The following is an 18,309-nucleotide window of genomic DNA, read 5'->3' as shown; positions in this document are numbered from 1 at the left end:
TGGGGCGGAAGTAAATGTGTTGCCATCAAAAAGAGCAACAGTGGTGACAGACTTGCCGCTTTAAGTCAGCCTTTAAACCTGTATGGCTCCAGCCTATGAACGCTGCATAGGCCAAGACAGAGGCACTTTATCAGACGTCGAGTGTTTAAGTCCCATCAATGACATGGACTGTTTTTCTTGAGTTTATGTTCGTTTATGCATACCCGTGTTTGACCCTGAATAAAAATTTGTTAACTAGTTCTTAAGAAACATGCTTGAAAACAGTTGGTAACTGTGCTGTAAAGGTGCTAAATACCAGTAGTTAGTGGCTATAGCAGACATGTGTTGGAGTCTGACGGGGGAAAAGTCTATCTGGCCAAACACATGTTGCAGATGGATCTAAGACAGAGGCTGCTAGTTCAAATTTGGTCCAAGACTGAACCATTGTAACACAAATATGTCCAACATTGAATTCTTAAGCAAAAGGACAAAGAATCAGATGTACTGGAAATAGTTACAGCAAACATATATGAAATGTATGTCAGGCTGTTGTTGGTTTGTCCTGGAAGCCATGCACTTATTGGGTCCAGAGATCAAGTCTAGTGATACATCTACATCCATACTCCACAAGCCACCTGACGGTGTGTGGCGGAGGATAGACTGTTGACATTCTGAGGTTCCATTCATCACATGGGTTGATATTTAATTCACAGTTCCCAATACACAGACAACTTCCATTCCCACAATTGTCCTTGAGGTGAACTTGTATGGCTTTAACAATACATGTTACAGCCATTTAATAGTTGTGGTGTGAATACAAGATATCTAAGAACTCCTGACTGTGCCAGATATGCAACAGGCGTGGCTGGTAAGTCAGTTCATCTGCACACTGCAAATGTTTGCTGAATCCCTTGCACGTGCTACTACACTTACAACAGAGGACAGTCTGTGAGGTCAAAGAAAATTTCTTTAAACCCCTTTGCCATCGTCAGCAAGACGAGAGAGAAATCATCATCGGATTAAGATACTTTGTCTGACATACATCATAAACACCTTTGACAACACCTCATTTACAGTCATCCATTGACAATTAGCACGACGGGCATATTACAGTTAAGTAGAGGTCAACAGTTCGATTTGAATCCTGAGTGTGTGTGTTTATTTGTAATGTTTGTTACTAACAGTTACAGTTCTGCTATTGTTCAAGTGCCTCACACGACTTCATCTACAGCTCTTTGTCCTGTGCTGTCACTGCCATAATGGTCCATCACAATATTTCCGCTCACCTCACCATCCTCTTCCTCATCTTTCCCTTCTCACTGTTCCTTTTTGGGGCAGTTAGTATGTTGTTGATTTGTATGTGAATAATTGCAGGGTCTTTGACATGATATGCGGTGTCCCAGACTTTGCGCTCAAGACATAAACAATGTATGGCGAAAACCTGAATAATATTTTAAACCCCATGAAGAAATTGGAGACATTTTTGCCAAAGAAAAGTTTGTGGAACTACATCTCACAGTGTCGACATTGTTCTGGATTGTATACAAGCATGGTAATGAGAAGTGAAATAATAGTTCCGTACATGTGACATGTGAGCTCTATTGGTATATAATCGAGCATTGTGATGTACCGTTTGGCTTAACTAGGCCAGCAACTGGAAGATACAGTGAATCATGAGTTTTACCATTTTCATTCTTTTCTACAGTGCTTGGTTTGTGCTGAACGAACTATACCGAGCTTTAAATTGATTAACTGCGCATGTCACTCCTCGAGATTCAAACATCTGAGTTCAAACTTCTCTGGAAGCATTTAATTGTGGGCATATTTTTCCTAGCAGTCTCTAAGGGACTGAATAGATTACAGTTAATATATTCAGACAGTTTGGAGATCCAATAACATTGTGTTACTAATATGATAATATTCTCCATTCTCGAGGGCTTTAGTGGCTGTATGTAGGCGCAGAAGTACTTGCTACATTCTTACTTGTTTGCTTTTGGTAGAAATATTCTATCATTAATTTGTTGGGAAATTGTAACCAGCACTTAAACAGTTAGGGATAGTAATGTAAATATTAGGTTAGCTGTACTAATTTATAACGTTTCTTATGCTGAACTTGTAATGGTTTGATGATCCATTCTATCTTTTAAGAACAGCTCCCCAAATGTTGCTTTTATTGTTTGATATTTTCTCTGCTGTAAGACACTGCATTGTTTGTCACTCTAGCTACTTGAAGAAAACTATGCAAATTATTGTGAAGCTGCTATGCAGTAAGCACAGCTATTTCAGTTTTCTCACAATAAACTTCATAATTTGGGTTAATATTGTTCAAAATATTGCCGTCTTTTTCTTTCTAGTGAGTTTGCATAAACGATAAAAATAATGGAAGCATGTAGCTTTGAACTCTGCAGCTTTATGTTACCATTCCACTCTTCTATCCATTGCGCCACAAGGAAGAAATGTGAGGGTAGTCTCATTGAACAAATGACTATATGGTGATAGAAGGTAATATGGTGATAGAAGGTAATAGGGTGATAGAAGGTAATTTTGTGGCTTTAATCATCATTTCAAAATGTGGAAACTTTTCATTTCAATTTGCAAAAGATGGATAGGTGTGGCTTTACAGAATAAAGTTCTGTCTTTTTCTTTGCTGATCATTGCTGGGGCCCCGTCATTTCAAAGAGACTCCATTTCATCATAACTAATGTTTGATTTTGTCATGAAGTCATCAAAAGTCTTGACTAAATCTTCTCTGTGAGTCTTGCCTTTCACTGGCAATTTTGTTAGCAATTATTCCGTACATTCTGTACTTTTTCTCCATAAACTGCTTGAAAATGGACATTTGTTTGTCGTCAAAAATGTCACACGATTCATCTAGAGCTATAATGTAGCAAGGGTGCCTTCTGCAGAAGTTCGAGCAAACTACTTTTATTGTCAGCAGCCAAAATTTCAGTTCTCCTTGTATTACTTCTTGCCAACAATGGAATACCTTCAACTGCAGCAACAACATCTTTTTCTCTTCAAAAAGTGGCATGGCTACTTCCAATATATATATTTTACTATCTCTCAATGTGAAAATGGCTTCTGGTGTTCAGTAAGCGCCCAACACAAATGCATCACTGATTCTGCAGATTTTTCTTCCTCGCTCATAGAGTAAACTAGGAAGGCCATCCTTTTTTTGTAATAAGCTAGATATGCTTGGAGTTTTTCTTGACAAGCTTCGCTACCTAAAGGAAAATTTTTATGGAACTCCAGATGAGTTGTTTTGTAGTGTTGCTTTAAACGGTTTCTTTCAACAAGAGCATATGAGGCAAATTGGAACAGCTCCAGGCCTATCAGGTAGCATAAAGCAATATTGTTCAGTCAACTTAATTAAAAACTTCCTATATCCAGTAACAACCTTATGCTTTTTAGGACGTGTATTAATGTTAAAGAAACGTTATAAGCCTCAGTAATAACAAAACACTCTGTATGAGATCGCAGCAACTACTGATGAAGTGGGAATAAAATTTGTGTACTTTATTTAGATTAATTTTTTATAAAAATAAAGGTGTCCGACGCAGCACATGCTGGCGCACAGCAAAGGAGCTACTTCTGTGTCAAAGTGAATGCTGCCACACACCAAAGGAGCAGCACCACAAAGGAGTCGCACTGCTTATGAAGCGCTTTGTTGTCAAATATAGCTGATGCCAAGTAAAACTCACTCAAAGTTTCATGAAGTAGCTTTAAGCTATTGTTCGAGTTACTACGTGCACAAAAAGTGGTGTTTAAATGAATATACCTTCTCCAATTTAATAGAGCTTTTAGAGGTTGATGGAGAAGTAGTGGCTCTGGTCTCGTAAACTGACATACAGCCGGTAGAGTGGTGTGCTGACCACATGTCCCTCCATATCCACATCCAGTGATGCCTGTGAGCTCAGGATGACATAGTGGCCAGTCGGTACCATTGGGTCTTGATGGCCTGTTTGGGCTGAGTTTAGTTTGATAACTAACGATTAAGAATTCTGATTATTCAGCAATTAACTTCATCCTAATAGAAAAAATTGTAAGGATGGCACTCAAATGGATTGTTATCTACAGAAAAATATTTTTTAAATACTTTGAGTATATAACTTATACTTTCAAAATATTTTTGGCAGGCCAGCTTTTGACCTTCCGTGGTCTGGACGTGGACTGCGTGGAAGACCAATCTTAGTGTGACTCTGAAAGAAGTATTGGACAGGCTGATCAAGCTGATTAATTTTATGAGGTCTCGTTCTGCTCTTCAGCACAGACAGTAAGGAATTTGAGGTTTTTCTTCTGGACCTTGATAAAAATTTTCAAAAGTATCCGGACCCCATCTAAAATTACTTGCCAACCCCTGGTATATAATGAGCCCTTATAAACATATTCTCTGTCTTTTTATAGCTTTTGTGCCACATATTTATTGACATCCAGGTGCTGTCACTGTGATTCAAACATTCAGTCAGGTCCACAATCTATGCTGTAAAGTAAGCAATCCTTGGCACTTCGAGCGTAGGTGGGTACAGAGTGAGTCTCGGATATCTCACGTTTACTGAATCAATGATCCACTTTGTCTTTCTGATGTCACACCCTGGCCCAGTTTTTTTGCTGCTATTGCCAAACCGCCCAATTTTTCTACCATTTTGTCTATAGTGGTCCACTTTTTTGCTGTTGAGTGTATGGTTTATGTAAATAATAAACCAAGAGATGTGTTTACCCCAGATTTCAGGCAAGGGCAGTACATGTCCCCTTACGGCCTTGTCAAGTAATGGGGTGTCGGTCGACATGCCAGAAGACATGGCTGAGGTTTTAGCTGAACACTTTTTTACTGTCATTATATCATCTAGATAAGCTCCTACTTGTCAGGTGTTCCATAGGACTGTGAAGATGAGGAGCTCAATTTCTTCTCATATAATGTGGAAGTCTACGACCTTCCGTTCTCGGTGTGGGAACTGGAATCAGCTTTATCTGTGGCCAGAGACACTGCTCCATGACCTGATGAGATCCATTAAGCCATAGTCAGTCATCTGTGCCTGAAGTGAAAGGACAGTTCGTCTCTTATTTCAGTCAGGTTGGGTTTGATGGCTTGGAATGTTAATTCCATTCTGGAAACCAGGCAAGGACAGTAGCGCTCCTAACACTTACTGGAGTTTGGCTCTTACCAGTTGTATAAGACTCTTGAACACAAGGGCAACTGCTGCCTCATCTGGCTGCTCGAATCCCGAGGTCACCTGAGCTGTTCCCGGTGCGGTTGCAGGCACTTCTGTTCCACCCTTGACAGCTTAATTCTGCTGGAGATACCAATACAGGAGTCCTTCTTACCCTGAAACCATTTGTCTAGTGTGTTTTCTGACCTCAAAAAAGCATACAACACTACTTGGAGATAAAACATTCTTTGCCAACTACATGAATGGGGACTACATGGATGCTTGCCACTTCTTATCCAATTCTTTCTTGAGGACAAGCGTTTTCGACATTACATTGGCGATGCCTTGTCTGACTGCTGTATTCAAGAGAATGGGATACCCCAAGGCAGGTCCTTAATGTCACATTGTTGGCCATTGCTATCAATGGCATTTCCTCCACAGTCAGGAGCCCTGTCAAATGCTCTGTTTGTGGATGGCTTTGCAATCTTCTACTGACAGGGTTTTTATAGTGCATCTTCTGGAACACTTTGAAAATTATGATGCGGAATTATGTAGCATTCTGATGGCACTGGAGAGGATTAACAGACATAACCATACAAGGTTTCTTGTCTGTTCCGACTTGCTTAGTGCACTAAAAGCTCTTTACGAAATGTAGCCAGTATACCAGCTGATTCAACTCATCAGTGATTCCTTACAGCAGCTCCAGCACCGTGGCAAGGAGATGATCTTTTGCTGGGTACCCGGTCACATACGGATACGAGGAAACAACATGACTGACAAAGCCACCAAGGAAGCATGTCGGGATGGTGCTGTCTGTCAATGTCCCATCCCATTGCAAGCCATCATCTCATTTTCTGACATATGCATCATGAATCAGTGGGAGACTGAATGGTTGCAGGTGACAAAAAACAAACTGCGGTCGCTCAAATCGACCACACAGGCATGGTGAACTTCATGTCAACCTCACTGCTGGAAGGAGGTTCTGCTTATCAGACTGTGCATTGGATATATCCCTTTAATACATAGCTTCTTCCCCTGGTGGGAGGATCCACCCCTCTGTGCAGGTCGTGGTGTGAGACTATCAGTTCAGCATATTTTGGAAACGTGTGTCTTATATACTGATATTAGGGCAACCCTGTCTCAATGGAGATCTGCCCACCATCCTGACTGATACTGATTCCAATGTTACAAGAGTGGTGAAATTTTGTGAACAGTCAGGCTTCATCCTAAATTGATGGGGAAGGGAGGCAGACTTTAGTATGTTATAAATTGCTCCGCATGTGGGGAAAGCCTTCGTTCCCTTCCACGAGATTGGCATGGGGAATTTTCGTCAGGGCTGATGACCATGATGTTGAGTGCCCCTCACCTCAAATCATTGTTTTAGTCATCATCCACCTGACACACTGCCGCAGCCCAGCCCACCTGCCTCACTGCAGTTCCAGCTTTTGTGTTCAGCCAGCACAATGTAGGTGCACATGTGTGTGTGTGTGTGTGTGTGTGTGTGTGTGTGTGTGTGTGTGTGTGTACCAGAACTTTCCTATCAATGTATCGTATTTTTAATTTTAAAGTATTAAAAAAATTACTGTAATTGTTGGTGATCCTGTTCATTAGCTTCAAAAAATTTTGATTTCAGGTGTCATCACAGGGACGTTTTGTCGGGTTGTTCACAAGATACCAACGTACGAATACCTCCAACAGGAGCAAGCCTAACAATCAAAAGAATCATGCAACATCATTATCGGGAAGCTGCCGACCATATTCTCCCTCGCCTACCAGCCGCTCAAGCAGTGATGGTGTTAGTGTTAATAGTTTCGGAAGTGATGGCTCATTTTCTAATAACACAGCAATTGGTGGTAATGCTTCAATATTTGAAAGTGGTTTTGAAGAGGACTTTGATTTCTGGCTTTCAACATCTACAAAGCCACAAGCAAATGAACAAAATGATCCTTGGAAAATAACACAGCAAGACCCATTCTCACCACCTCCACAGACACCGCAACAGATGGTACATAGTGCGAGTTTCCCTGTACAGAAGTTGAACACTACCTCCTGGTTTGATGAGCTTAGTAAGCCAATTCCACCAGCTCCTTCTACACTAAAAAGTGCACCCTTGTATGGGTCAGTGCCAACTATTATCCGTCCTAAACCAAATCGGTCTACACAGCCTCCAAAACTTGTACAAAATGGAGCACCAGAGAAAAAATTTCAAAGCCACTCACTGCAGCACGCATTTTCGGCACTCACATTGTCTGACACTTCTGTGAAGCTGAACACTCGAGAAACTGAAGAGACCAGTGATTATGAGGACCAAGATGACTGGGAACCACCGATGCCTTCCATTCCACCACCCCCGCCGCCACCTGAAGTTGTAGAAGAGCTGGCGAAAATTGCACCACCAATTCCACCTAAACCACTATCACAGGTACGTTCTTGAAAATTGCTATTTTTTCAAAACTGGTATTAACAAGTAGCCATTGTCTCCCATGATCTTGGAACTAAAGTTCTCTTTGCTGGCATTTTTGAAGGAAATGGAAAAGAAATGATAAGAGTAAACTAGAAGAATAAATCAAATAGAATTCATTCTAGAAATAACAGTGTTTTGGACCAGGAGGATTGTGTGACTGAAAGGCATGTTGTTGGGAGGTTCCTATTTCCACTACTCAGAGAAACTGGTGTTGGTGAATGGATTGAATGGATACAGCGGATAAGGGGTTGTGAAGTAGCCATTCATCTTGTAGTAAAAAAATTAAAAAAAACAAAAAAAAAATGATCTGCCATATTGTGGTTGAACTTATCTTTCGTGACAAGTTCTCAGTGCTCATTGATATGGATGGGCGGTAGGGACTACGTAACAAGTTTTGTAGAGATTCATTGATGTTTATGTATGATGCGTCTGCTTTTGCTAGTGGTCATATGTATGACAGTACGCAATAGACTGGTGACAATGCAAGCATCACAATCAGCTATGGCACCATGTTATGTTCCCTTTGGTTTGTTGCACTGACAGCTGCCGATTGGAGTGCCATTGCTTCGGATATGTGTTGCCACATCCAGTTTACAGAAAATTGGAATTAAAGACAAGTGATTTAAAAAATCAGCAGGGCCTAAAAATTGTGAAAGAAAAATGAAAATATATACATTTTGAAGCATTAGAAATGCGTTCCGCATATGATGAATAAAGTTGGTACACTGGTACCAAGATGTACTGTTTTGTTCATCAAAAGTACAAACATATCCAGTTAATAATTATTTCTCTCACTTACCAGGATAAATTTACAAGTTACTTAAACATTAATAATCAACTTTTAACATGCAGAATCAACAGTTAGGCTTTTCACTCATCCTCAGCCATCTTGCGGTTATTTTGATTGAACACATGCACAATAGAAATACAGCCATCAGTAAGAAATAGCTATGCATGCACAAGCAGGAAGAAAACTGGGTATCTGGCACTGTTATATTCAGGGTGGACCAGGAAAACTAGTACTTGCCAGCCCCTTGTGGCTTAATGCTGTACCAGAGGTCACAGGTTTGAAATCTGTCTTGGGCGTGAATGTTCATGTTTGTTTTTTATCTAGTGTAACATATCTTTCAAGTACTATAGGTGACTATTGTTCCCGGAACCAAGTTGCAGAAAATAAAGACAGGTGGATAAAAATGTCAGTACAAAGCCTTAAACAGCAGGACACCACGAAAACATAAATTTTCAATCATTAAGTGACTACATTAGCTTAGTCCTATTTAAAAAGTTGATACAGTGGCACATCTATGTGAAGTGACTTAATATCTATCGAAAGTAGGCCTAGGCAACAAATTTATCTAAAATTAAATCTACATACATACTCCAGAAGCCACTGTATGGTGCGTTATGGAGGGTATCCTGTACCATTACTAGTCACTTCCTTTTCTGTTCCACTCACAACTAGAGTGAGGGGGAAACACTTGTCTCTAGGCCTCCGTGCGAGCCCTGATCTCTCTGATCTTATATTAGTGGTCCTTACATGAAATGTATGTAGGTGGCAGTAGAATCTTCCTGGAGTCAGCCTCAAATGCTGGTTCTATAAATGTTCTCAATAGTGTTCCTCAAAAAGACTGTCGTCTTCTCTCCAGTGATTCCTATTTGAGTCCCTGAAGCATCTCCATAATACTTGTGTGTAGTTCAAACCTACTGGTAACAAATCTGGCAGCCCGCCTCTCAATTGCTTTGACATCTTTGTTTAAACTGACCTGGTGTGAATCCCAAATTTTCAAACAGTACTGCACAGTGAGGCACACTAGTGTCCTATGTGCTGTCTCCTTTACAGACGGACCATACTTTCCAAAAATTCTCGCAATAAACCAAAGTCAACCATTTGCCTTCCTTACTACAGTCCTTACACTGAGGTGACAAAAGTAACAGGATACCTCCTAATATTGTGTCGGACCTCCTTTTGCTCAGCATAGTGCAGCAACTCGATGTGGCATGTACTCGACAAGTCGTTGGAAGTCCTCTGAAGAAAAATTGAGCTGTGCTGCCTCTATAGCCATCCATAATCGCGAAAGTGTTGCCGGCACGATATTTTGTGCACGAATGGTCCTCCCGATTATGTTCACTGGGACTCACGTCGGGCAATGTGGGTGGCCATGTCATTCACTTGAATAGTCTAGAATGTTCTTCAGATCAATTGTAAACAATTGTGGCCTGGTGACATGGCACATTGTCATTCATAAAAATTCCATTGTTGTTTGGGAACGTGTCCATGAATGGGTGTAAATGGTCTCCAAGTAGCCGAACACATTCATTTCCAGTCAATGATCACTTCAGTTGAACCAGAGGACCCAGTCCATTCTGTGGAAATACAACCGACACCATTATGGAGCCACCACCAGCTTGCACAGTGCCTTGTTGACAACTTGGGTCCATGACTTTGTGGGGGCTGCACCACTCTTGAACCCTACCATCAGCTCTTACCAACTGAAATCTGGACTCATCTGACCGGGCCATAGTTTTCGAGCCTAATTCATGCAGTGTTGCTTACCTGTTAGCACTGACAACTCTACACAAATGCCACTGCTCTCAGTCGTTAAGTGAAGGCCGTTGGCCACTGCCGTTGTCTGTGGTGAGAGGTAATGCTTAAAATTTTGTATTTTCAGCACACTCTTGACGCTTTGTTTCTCGGAGTGTTGAATCCACCGACGATTTCTGAAATGGAATGTCCCATGTGTCTACCTCCAACTACCATTCCACATTCAGAGTCTGTTAATTCCTGTCGTGTGCCCATAATCATGCCAGCAACCTTTTCACGTGAATCGTCCGAGTAAAAATGACAGCTCTGCCAATTCACCATCCATTCATATCTTGTGTATGTGATATGAAGGTGGTTTGAAAAGTTCTCGGAATCACCATGAGAGGTCAGCGCTTGCGCGACAAGTTCTCTGTGTGATATTCATTGGACTGTTGCCTGTAAACACATGCCACATCAGTGCTCTTGGAAGAGAGCTGTGGCAGTGATGTGGCTGTGTTGTTGTTCCCGCATAGTGATTAGCGATGATGGAAAAATCGAGATTCGAGCAGTGATTAAGTACTTCGTAAAGAAAGGTATGAAAGCAAAGGACATTCTTGTCGTTTTCCAGAATACACTGGGGGACTCTGCTCCTTCATATTCAACTGTTGCCAAGTGGACAAATGAATTTAAATTTGGTCGGGAGAGTTTAGGTAATGATCCGCACAGTGGTCAGCCAAGATGTGTCACTACTCCAGAAATCACTGCTAAAGTGCACAAAATGGTCGTGGGCGATTGCTGATTGAAAGTGCGTGAAATTGCTCATGCTTGCCAGATGTCATCTGAAAGGTATCTCACATTTTAACTGAAGAATTAGAAATGAAAAAATTGTCTGCAAGACGAGTGTCGTGACTCTTGGTGTGTGTCCGCACACGTGTGCTGTCGCCATGGCAAAATTACACGAACTGAGGTATGCATTGTTGCCACATCTGCTTTATTGACCTGATATAGGTGCATCAGACTTCCATCTCTTCCCAAAACTGAAAATTTTCCTCGGTGGATGAAGATTCACTTCAAACGAAGAATTGATAGCCGAAGTTGACAACTATTTTGCAGGCCTGGAAGAAACTCATTTTTGAGGTGAGATCAAGGCCTTGGAACATCGTTGGACCAAGTGCATTAATCTACAAGGAGACTACATTGAAAAATTAAAAAAAAAGCTTCAGTGATGTAAGTACTTTTTTCCTATTCTGTTCCGAGAACTTTTCAAAGCACCCTCGTACTACCCCTATCTATGTAAGTGCATTTCACTATCCCATCACTTTCGTCATCTTGGTGTACATACTCATTCCATTTCATATTGCTCTGCTACGTTACTCCTATATTAATTGAGATGATTATGTCAAGCAGCACACTACTAATACTGTATTTGAGCATAGTAGGTTTGTTTTTCCTACTCATCTGCGTTAACTTACATTTCTCTACATTTAGAGCTAGCTGCCATTCGTCACTCCAGTTAGAATTTTTTTTTTTTTTTCCAAGTCCTCTTGTAGCCTTCTACAGTCACTAAATGATGACACCTTCCCATACATCACAGCATCATCAGCAAATAGCTGGAGACTGCTGCTTACCCTGCCTGCCAGATCATTTATGTATATAGAAAATAACAGTGGCCCTGTCACACATTCCTGGGACACTCTTGACGATACCTTTGTCTGTAATGAACACTTGCCGCCGAGGACAACATACTACTGTTACTTACAAAGCTTTTGAGTCACTCCCACACCTGGGAACTTATTCCATATGTTTGTACCTTCATTAACAGTCGGTTGTGTAGCACTGTGTGAAACGCTTTATGGGAATCTAGGAATATGGAATCTGCCTGTTGCCATTCATCCATAGTTCTCAGGATCTCATGTGAGAAAAGGGCGAGCTAAGTCTCTCACAAGTCACGCATTCTAAAACTGTACTGATTCGCAGTCAGAACCTTTTCCCACTCAAGGAAATTTATAATATTTGAAATGAGAATATGTTGAAGGATTCTGCAACAAACTGACATTAAAGATATCCGTCTATAATTTTGCGGGTCCATTCTTTTACCCTTCTGTATAGGAGTCACCTGCACTGTTTTTCAGTCTGTAGGGACTTTGTGCTGGGTGAGAGATTCACAATAAATGCAAGCTAAGTAAGGAACCAATTATGTAGATTATTCTTTGTAAAACCGAATTAGGATTGCATCAAGACCTGGAAGCTTATTTTCTTTCACCTCTTTCAGTTGTTTCTCTACACCAGCAATGCTTAATACTGTATCTTCCATACGGGAGTCTGTGTGGTGGTCAAACAGTGGCATATTTGTATCATTTTCCTGCATGAATGATTCCTTAAATGCGAAATTTAAAGCTTCATCTTTACTTTTACTGTCTTCTACTGCCACACTAGACTGACAGTAAGTGACTGGATAGAAGCCTTAGACCCACTTAGCAATTTTACTTAGCACCAGGATTTTCTCTGGTTCTGGCAAGATCTGTTACTAAGGTATGATAGTGGTAGTTGTTGTAAGCTTTGCACATCGATCTTCTTACAGAGACATGAGTTTCTAGTAGCTTTTGACCACCGTGATTTGCACTTTCTCTTTTGAAATGAGAGTGCAACAGCCTTTGCTTCCTCAGAATTTTTCGAATTTCGTTGTTAAACCGTGGTGGGTCTCTTCCGTCCTTAATCCACTTAGCACATACCTCTCCAGAGAATGATTTACAATCCATTTAACTTTTGGCCATAATTCCTCTATGTCCATCCTACTGGAAATAAATGATGCCAGTGCATTGTCTGAGTGGGATGCTAACTATCTATCTGCCCCTTCTATCAGAAATACTCTTCTAGCCCTCTTTATTGCTTTATTAACTGTAGTATCCAAAGTTGCTATGATGACATCATGGTCACTAGTCCCTGTGTGTGTACTGAAGCCATTGATTAGAACGGCCCTGTTTCTAGTTTGAGGTCTAAAATATTTCCATTGCTTGTGGCCTTTTGAACTATTGACCTTTCTTGAGGGCAGTACTAAAATGTTTGTGGCACAAATTACAGTGAGCTCTGTTTTAATTTTTCTCAGCTGGTTTTATGTTTTATCAAAGAATAATTTCTCACACTTCATGAAAACAGCACATTCATTTTGTTTTCTTAATAGGAGTTTGGCAGTTTGTAGCACTAGTAAGTTCATCTATAAAAAATCCTTAACACAAAAATGTTGCACACTAAATGGTTAAATATGAAGAAGAAACATATGCACAATAAAGAACAGCATGTGTTGTATTTTTTAGGAATGCTGATGGAACTCCGAATGTAAGACGGGCTGCTGTTTAGGCTGGTTGCTAAACATACTAATGTTTGAAGTAGTGCTGGAGGGATTGACATCATGAATCCTGCAGAGCTGTCCATAAATCCATCAGAGTATGAGTGGGAGGAGATGTCTTCTGAACAGCATGTTGCAAGTCATCCCAGATATGCCCAGAAATGTTCATGTTTGGGGAATTTGATGGCCAGCAGAAGTATTTGAACTCTGAAGATTGTTGCTGGAGCCACCCTGAAGCAGTTCTGGGCTTGAGGGGTATTGCATTGTCCTGCTGGCGTTGCCCAAGTCCATCGGAATGCACAATGGACATGAATAGATGCAGGTGCTCAGACAGGATACTTATGTACGTGTCACCTGTCAGAGTCTTGTCTAGATTTCAACTGTACATGCCCCACACCATTACAGAGCCTCCACCTGCTTGAACAGTCCCCTGCTGACATGCAGGGTGTGTGGATTCATAAGGTTGTCTCCATATGCATACATGTCCATCTGGTCAATACAATTAGAAACGAGACTCAGCCAACCATGCAACATCCTTCCAGTCATCAGCATCCCAATGTCGGTGTTGACAGGCCCAGGTGAGTGTAAAGCTATGTATCGTGCAGTCATCAAGGGTACACGAGTGGGCCTTCAACTCGGAAAGCCCATATTGATGATGTTTCGTTGAATGGTTCACACGCTGACACTTGTTGATGGCCCTGCATTGAAATCTGCAGCAATTTGCAGAAGGGCTGCACTTTTGCCACATTGGACGATTCTCTTCAGTTGTCATTGGTCCCATTCTTGCAGGATCTTCCTCTGGCTGCAGCAATGTCATAGATTTGATGTTTTACCAGATTTCTGATATGCATGATACACTCGTGAAATGATCTTACGGGAAAATTCCCACTTGATAGCTATCTCAGAGATGCTGTGTCTCATCCCTTGTGCGGCGACTATAACACCACGTTTAAACTCACGTAAATCTTGATAACTTGCCATTGTAGCAGCCATAACCGGTCAAGCAATTGCTCCAGACACTTGTTGTCTTATATAGGTGTTGCTGACTACTTTGCCGTATTCTGCCTTTTTACATCTCTCTGTATTTTAATACACATGTCTGTACCAGTTTCTTTGGTGCTGCAATGTAGATACATTATGCTTTAAATTACATACAAATCATATTTCCACTCACTGAATGAAATGAAAGAGAAGTTGCCCGTCAGTGGACTGTGGGAGGGGGGAAGGGGGGGGGGGGGAGGGGGTTGGCAAGGAAGGAGTCAAAACATTTCAGAATGAAGTTTCAGTTAAAACATTGTTTAGAAAAGTGGCATGGCGGTAGTAACACAACAGTGGAAGTCACACGGCTGTTTTCAAAACATACAGTTCAACATGCGCTGAGTTTTCCCTTTTGTTAATTGACTGACTGAGATGTGGTGCATCATGTTCATCTTTAGTGGTTATCATCACCAACATGTTCAGAAACTAATTTTGGAACTTCAATGTACTCATGTACTTGACCATTTTGAAGTGAATATGCGTTAAATTTTGAATTGTCAGGAGTTCCAAAAACTCAGGAACGAGTCATTACACACCTGACAATCTGAACACCCCACAGAAATACACACACCTGGTGTCTGGTATGCGTGGTTATGTTACTTAACTAAGATTACTTTTTGTAGCTGGTCTACATCTACATCTACATGCTGCAAGCCACCATATGTTGTGTGGCGGAGGTATTTTTTGTACCAGTGTCACACTTCCCCCTTTCTCTGTTGCAATCATGTATATATTTGCCTTAAGGTGAGTTTTTTTCATCAAAAACCTGAGAAGCTGCATCAAATGTGAGCAATATGTCCACACTACAGCGAAATTTAAAGGATAAAGAACTTGCTATAACTGTTGTAAAGTTGCCCACAATGAAATGAAAGCTCCTGTTCATCTCCTCCAGTATGCATTAATTATCCTAGAAGTAATACTGTCTATACTAATGACATTTTTTGTTACATTGAAGAATGAAATATAAATTACCTCAAGAAAATGACGTGATTTACATACACCAAAGAAAAAAGTTGTATACAGCTTGTAACATACCGTTTAAATAAGGAATAACTGTCTCATGATGTATCCATTTCCTGGATGTTCGTCAGTTCCATCTGATATTGAAAAACGTGCCCACATCAATGAATTTGATAGTACTTACAAGGGGGCCTTGCCTATTGCTTATCTCCAGTTTCGTCCAGAATGTAGCCAGGAATGAAAGTGACCAAACTGGGAGCTCCAAATTGCTCAGCATTTAGAAAGAATAGCATTTTTGACACAGTTTGGGCGAGGCATGAGCAATTTTTGTTAGTGTAGTTGCCAGGCAGCAGTTGGCACTGTGGAAAGAGTACTTGAAGGTAATTTGGGGTTCGTGGGGTTTAGTCCCTGATAATTTTTCTTTTTATTTTCAATTTTTACTTTACATACATTGCAAATAAACTGAAATAATACTCATTGTATTGTACAGGGGTGTGCTGAAGAATAATGTTTCTGATTTTTTATGTGAAAACTCTTCAGGCTTTTTAAATAAAACATATAGTATTAATGTTCTGCATCTTTATTCTTCATGCCTACATATTTGCAGCCCTCTGTCACTAGAGGGCTCTGAATTGTAATGTGTAACATGGCTTTATTAACGTAACTATATTGGTGTGTGTGAAACTGTGTGCTATAATTGAATTTCTAAGTACAGAAAGAGTTCGTCCACAAAAGGAGCACCCTCTTCTTTGGCATGACATCTAGGATTCACTATCATTGATCATCCTCCATGCAGTCCCGACTTAGCCAGACTCGATTTGTGTCTGTGTACAAAACTTAAAGAACACATCACGGACTTAACTTTGATAGTGATGAACTGATGCGAGTAAGTCAAACATTCTACAGTGAGAGCATAAACAAACTGGTCTTCTGTTGGGAGAAATGGCCTCGTCGCCAAGATAACTATGTTGAGAAGAATAAGGATGTAGAATGTTAATAATGTTCATTTTATTTTTAAAAAAAAGCTTTAAGAGTTTTCACATAAAATCTGAGACATTGCTTTTCAGCATGTCCTTGTGTTGGTTAATAGTTTCAATAAAGGCATGAGAAGAAAGACAAAGGAAAATTTGGGATTGCAAATAAATTTCCAAGAAAGGATTGTACTTACAGTGTCCATGTGGGCTGCCTAGATAACTTTCTAAGAAGGGATTGTTAGTAAATCATACAGGACTTCATATTCCATTAATTTCATTTTGACCTTTGAGCAGCCCTCAGCAGCTGCACACAAACAGTCTGTTCCCACTGCAGGTAAAATCAGCCTGTCAAGAAAGAAAAATAAATCCCAGCCCAAGAAGACTGCATCAATCTACAGTCAGTTGTACATCCATTAATGTCCTCCATCAGTATGTCGTGAAATGAAGCTTTAATTTTGGTTTGTTGCCAAATTATGAGATGAAACAGAACCTTTTATGAATGTAAGTCAAATTTATTTTTCTATAGAAACTTTTATATAATCATGTAATTGTAAAAATGCAAATATATACAATGTGTGCAAATTGCCGAGACAATTAGTGCTTGCCCTTTTTTTACTGTGTATTAGGTTGGCGCATAATTTTGTACAAGGGTGAGTCAAATGAAAACCATAAATTTGTAATAACAAAACGAAATTTCGCGCCGTTATCCTGTAGGCCTAAGTTGGTAAGCGTGCTACAAACAGCATAGGTGGCAGCGTAGTGCAGATGCACACATACCGTTGCAGTATCAGTATAAAGATGGCCGCCTCACTTGTGACTTGCACCAGGGAAGAACAGCATTCTATTATTCGTTTTTTGTGTAGTGAAGGTGTGAAACCTATTGAAATTCATCAACGAATGAAGATTCAGTACTGTGATGCATGTTTGTCAGAGCAGCAAGTCTACGAATGGAGTAGGAAGTTCGCAAATGGTGTGACTTCAGTGGAAAATGCTCCTCGTCCAGGTCAGGCACAATGAGTTGTGACTCCATAGAACATTGCAGCAGCTGAAGCCATAGTGAAGGAAAACTGCTGAGTGACACTGAATGACATTGCAGCATGTTTACAGATTAGTCATGGGTCAGCACAACACATTGTGCATTATGTGCTCCAGTTTCACAAAGTGTCTGCAAGATGAGTGCCACGGCAGCTGACTCCTGAAATGAGAGAATGACGTGTTGATGCTTGTGAAGAACTTCTTCGGCACTTTGAACGAGAAGGTGATGGCTTCCTTGCAAGAATTACTGTGGACGAAACCTGAGTTCACATCCACCAACTGGAAACGAAGAGAGCGAGCAAGGAATGGCACCATTCTTCATCACCAAAACCAATGAAGTTTTGAACAGAACCATCAGCAGGGAAGGTTATGCTGACTATCTTTTGGGATGAAAAATGTGTCATTTTGAAGCATTACATGCCTAGAGGGACCACTGTCACCAGTGAATCATACACAGATCTCCTAAAAAATCATCTGCGACCTGCAATCAAGTCAAAGCTACGTTGATTGCTGTGAGCAGGTATCCTTTTGCAACATGACAATGCAAGGTCCCACGCTGCCCGTACAACAGTTGCAACAATCACAGACCTGCATTTTGAGTGTCTTCCTCATCCACCATACTCACCAGACCTTGCCCCAAGTGATTTCCATATGTTTGGACCACTCAAAGACGCAATGGGAGGAAAGAAGTTCTGTTCTGATGAAGAAGTATGCCACACGGTGCATGAGTGGTTGCACAGACTACCAAAAGAATTTTTTTGTAAAGGAATTTATGCACTTTGTAAGTGCTGGAGGACTTGCATTGAGCGTGGGTGAGATTATGTTGAAAAGTGATACAGCTTTGT

General features: G+C 40.7%; 1 protein-coding gene across 1 annotated transcript in view; it reads left to right on the top strand.

Moving 5' to 3' along the window:
- The window catches only part of LOC126185091 (SH3 domain-containing protein 19), a 100,029-nt gene that overhangs the window by 40,334 nt on the left and 41,386 nt on the right, over nucleotides 1-18,309 (top strand). The window contains exon 4 of the mRNA XM_049927891.1: nucleotides 6,760-7,548. Within this exon, the coding sequence (XP_049783848.1) occupies nucleotides 6,760-7,548 (789 nt within the window). The remainder of the gene's footprint in view (nucleotides 1-6,759; nucleotides 7,549-18,309) is intronic.

This window comes from Schistocerca cancellata, chromosome 4 (assembly GCF_023864275.1).
Source record: "Schistocerca cancellata isolate TAMUIC-IGC-003103 chromosome 4, iqSchCanc2.1, whole genome shotgun sequence".
Taxonomy (NCBI): Eukaryota; Metazoa; Arthropoda; class Insecta; order Orthoptera; family Acrididae; genus Schistocerca; species Schistocerca cancellata.
This window is presented reverse-complemented; position numbering and strand designations above follow the sequence as displayed.